This window comes from Neopelma chrysocephalum, unplaced genomic scaffold, assembly GCF_003984885.1.
Source record: "Neopelma chrysocephalum unplaced genomic scaffold, ASM398488v2 Primary Assembly neopelma1_182958, whole genome shotgun sequence".
Classification (NCBI taxonomy): Eukaryota; Metazoa; Chordata; class Aves; order Passeriformes; family Pipridae; genus Neopelma; species Neopelma chrysocephalum.
Window position 1 is genome coordinate 1 of NW_020938116.1, and position 4,084 is coordinate 4,084.

Genomic DNA, 4,084 nt, shown 5'->3' on the forward strand with positions numbered 1-4,084 from the left:
CCGGGTAATGATAGGGCTCGAGCAGAGGCAAGAGGATAAAAAAAAAAACACCAAAAGAAAAAAAAAAAGCCTTTGAGCTGCTCTTATCGGCAGCGAATCGAAACGTGGTGTCCTGAAAGGCACGTGGAGAACTCCTGACTGAGAAGTTGGGCTGGTTTCTCTCCTGATTTTTTCCCCCCTCTTGATGGTTTACCTCTAATTTGGGGTTTTTTTTCCTTCGGTTTATTGTGGGGTTTGCCTTTTTTTTTTCCTGTTTGTTTTTTCCTGCTGTCCCCACATCCCAGAGCGAGGAACCTGAGGTTGGAAAAGCCCTCTGAGATATCACCAAATCCAACCTGACCCCCGCCTTGTCACCCAACCCAGAGCTTGGGGACTCCACCACCTCCCTGGGCAGCCCTTTCCAGTGCCTGACAGCCCCTTCCACGAAGGAATTCCTCCTGAAATTTGGGATGAGGGAGCGGCGCCCGCCCCACCGAGCCACGCAGAAATTCAGCTTTCCCCAAAACCCCAACTCAGGCTCCCACCAGCACAGGCCACTCCGCTCCCCGGAGGTGGCACAGAACTTTTCCCAGTTCAAACAAATCTCCCCATTGATCTTTCTGCTTGTTTTTCTCTTTTTTTCCCCCTCCCCTGTGAACCTTTGGTGGAGGGTCATCCAGAAAAGCGGGAGTTTTGTCCCAGCTTCCCTCGTTCCTGCTCCCCGTCCCCCCGCGGGGGCTCTTTGAATCACCTGCCCGCTCTTCCAGCCGCGTTTGAGGCTAATTCTTGTTTTATCTCAGCATCTCCCGGCTTCAAAAGGATTCCTCTGCAGCAGGACACGAGGCAGAGGCAGCGCTGGGAGGAGGGTGCCCAGCGGGCCCGCGGGTTTTTTATGTCTCGCCGAGGTTTTTTCGGTGTTGTCGCGGCTTCTTGAACATCCCCGGCTCTGCAGGGGAGGGGGACAGACACCTTTCCCCGCTGCCTCTCCGGGATCGTGTCTTTTAAAGTCCTTTTTTTCCCTCGGTCCCCGGGAATCGCCCGTGGAAAAAAAAAAAAACAGGGTCTGGAGTAATCTCGGCATCTTGGTCGTGAAATATTCAGGAGCCTGGTGCTGTTGGGTTTGGATGGGCAGCAATTAGCACCCAATTAGGCCCTCATCACCAGCAAGAGTCTCCAGGAATCCCATATGGATTCCCATATGGAGCATCCAGTGTGCTGGTCTGGCCCTGAGCAGCCGGGCTTTATTCCCACTTAACCTGAGGATCACTTTATTCCCTCTTAATCTGAGGATCATGGAGTGGTTTGGGTTGGAAGGGGCCTTACAGGAATCCCATTCCACCAGGTTGGCTGCTCCAACCTGGCCTGGGACACTTCCAGGGGTGGGGTGTCCACATCCTTTCCCTGGGATGCAGCCCCTGGAACTCCAGTGTTCCTGCTGCTCCCTGGCACTCCGGTGGTCCCCGCCCCGGGGAGGGATTCTGGGGTGGAATTCTGGGGTGGGTGGAAGGAATCTGCTCCGTTCAGCCCCTGCTTCATTTGTTCCCGTGTTTAATTTGCTCAAAAGCCTCCTGAAAACAAATCATTCCTGTTTAAGGAACCAAAAAATGACGCAATTTCTCGCCTCTTCTTTTCCTTGGCTCCCGCAGCTCCAGGCAGGTACCGCTGGAAGATTCAATCACCACCTGGACAAAGCTGACATTTAATTAAGAAGGGAGGAAAGGAAGCTGAGGGAAATAATGTATTCCTGTTCCTCCCATGGTGTGTGTGAAGTGTGGGGGGAAAAAAGGGAGCCGAGGAGCTTTTCCGCTGGGAAATGCCAGGGCTCATCCTCGGGGTGGGAGATTCCTCCAGAGGGGCCATGACTCGTCCTCCTGTCTGTCCATTCCATGGCTGAGTCCACCTGGGAATCTGCAGCCCATCCTTCTGTCCCCCTGGGCTGTCTGTCCATCCTCTTCCTGCTCCTTTAGGGAATTCCGATTCCCGACCTCAGGGATTCCTCCTCGTGTTCCGGCGCGAGGGGCGGGTTTGTGTCAGCGGAGTCAGGTCACGGATACCCCTGGGAATAATCATGGAATGGTGGAATCATGCAGTGTTTGGGTTGGGAGCGACCTCAAAGACCACGGGGAAGGGACACCTCCCATGAAACTCCTGCTTCCATCGCTCCTCGTGCTTATTCCGTGCGGGAGGGAAGACGGGACGGGGTAACCGAACCAGGAATTGGATTGAGGGATGGAAATCAGCTCCTTGTTGCCCTTCCTTATTCCTCCTGGTGCTGCTGGTTTTCCCTCCCCTGGAGCTGGGTCGGCACCTCACCCCCACCCCGCTGCCTTCTGGGGGGGTTTTTCCCCCCCCTTCTCAACTTCAAAAGAAAAAAGGAGAACTGTAATTCCCAACCTCAGGCATTTTAATTGGAACGTTCCAGGGGGAGGATAAATCCAGGAAGTGAAATTTTCCGGCCCTGTAACAACGCCCGGGAGAGGCCAAACGAGGCCGGGGAGTTTATGGGGTCTCTGCTGGTGGAGCAGCACGTGGAGAGGGCTTGGGGAGCAGGGAGGGATGGAGGAATGAGGGTGCCAGGCTTGGAGGGGGTTCATTCCCTCGGGAATGGGGGCAGGCTCATCCTTGTCAGGGCGGGGCGACAGAGGTGGGACAAGAAGTTTCACCACCTGAGTTCAGCTCTCGTTTAGGTCTCCTTCCTTTTATTCCATTTATCCTCTTTATATTCCCCCTTATTTTCCCCTTTATCGTGTTTAAATCTCTGCTGAGCTGCTCCGTGCTGGGACAGGCAGTGCAATCCCATCCCTCTCCCTCTTCTCTTCCCCTTTCCAGGTCCCGTCTGGCTGATTTCCACACTAACTGCCAGGCCACCTTCCAGTCCCTGACCAGCTGCCCTGGGGACAACTACCAGGCGTGCCTGGGCTCCTACGCAGGGCTCATCGGTGAGTGCCGGCCTTGGGCTGGGGAAGGGTCCCTCCCTCCCACCGTGGCTTCATCCCTGTCCCTCCTCCTCCTCCTCCTCCTCGCCAGGCTTCGACATGACCCCCAACTACGTCGACGCCAGCACCACCAGCATCACCATCTCGCCCTGGTGCTCCTGCAAGGGCAGCGGGAACATGGAGGAGGAGTGCGAGAAGTTCCTCCGGGACTTCACGGAAAACCCCTGTCTCCGTAAGGCTCCCCCTCGCTCCCCCCTGCCCCGCTCCCTGCTGCGTCACCCCCCCCCCTTAAACCTCTCCCGCCCCCCAGGAAACGCCATCCAGGCCTTTGGCAACGGGAGCGACGTGAGCGTGGCCCCCAAAAACCCCTCTCCCCCCGTCACGGTGCCTCCCAGGCCGGAGAAGAGCCCGGCCCTGCCCGACGACGTCAACGACAGCAACACCATCTACGACACCAGCGTCGTCCCCGCCTGCACCTCCGCCCAGGTAGGGATGGATTGGGAGAAGGGAATGGGAAAGGCAGGGATCAGGGCCCTCCTGCCTGCCCAGGTGAGCCGGTGTGGCTGCCCCAAGACCACCTTCTCCTGCTCCGGGGGGGGAAAGTGGCTCCAATTCCACGTGGTTTTGGGAAACATGGAAAATCTGTGTTTTCTGCTGTGGGGCCGTGTTTTGCCCCTTGGGAGAGGGGTGGGATGGGGTCTGTGGGCAGTGGGTGTCCACAGCAGTGGGATTTGCAGCAGGGGTGCCAGGCAGGAGCCCGGTGGAGACCCTGAGCTGCCCATGGAAAAGGGAGGAGCTTTTCCTCATCCCTCTCCTCCTCCTGCTCACTTTTCTCTCTGTGCCTCACCCCCCAGCCGTGGGCTCCGAGCCCCAATTCCCACAGGGAAACCCGGGATGCCAAACCCTCATTCCCATCCCTGCCCTCACCCTTCCTGCCTTCTCCTCCCCAGGAACAAGGACTGAAGCCAAACAAGTCCAAAGAGCAGAACCTGTGCTACTCAGAGGTGGGTTTGGGGCAGGGAGGGAGCACAGGGAGGGGGATCCTGGGGCTGGGAGCTGTTTCCCTGTGCAAAAAGCTTGGGAAGGAGAACAGGGAGGGGGATCCTGGGACTGGGAGCTGTTTCCCTGTGCAAAAAGCTTGGGAAGGAGCACAGGGAGGGGGATCCTGG

The 4,084-nt window shown here is 57.3% G+C and overlaps 1 protein-coding gene across 1 annotated transcript; it reads left to right on the forward strand.

Annotated features, from left to right (window-relative positions):
- Positions 1-2,808: 2,808 nt before the first annotated feature.
- Positions 2,809-3,919, forward strand: LOC113962592 (GDNF family receptor alpha-2-like; the record flags this gene model as incomplete). Its single annotated transcript, XM_027673354.1, has 4 exons — positions 2,809-2,918; positions 3,007-3,147; positions 3,226-3,401; positions 3,866-3,919. Coding segments are annotated over 4 exons (481 nt in total), but the record flags the coding sequence as incomplete, so codon positions are not given.
- Between the last annotated feature and the right edge of the window lie 165 nt (positions 3,920-4,084).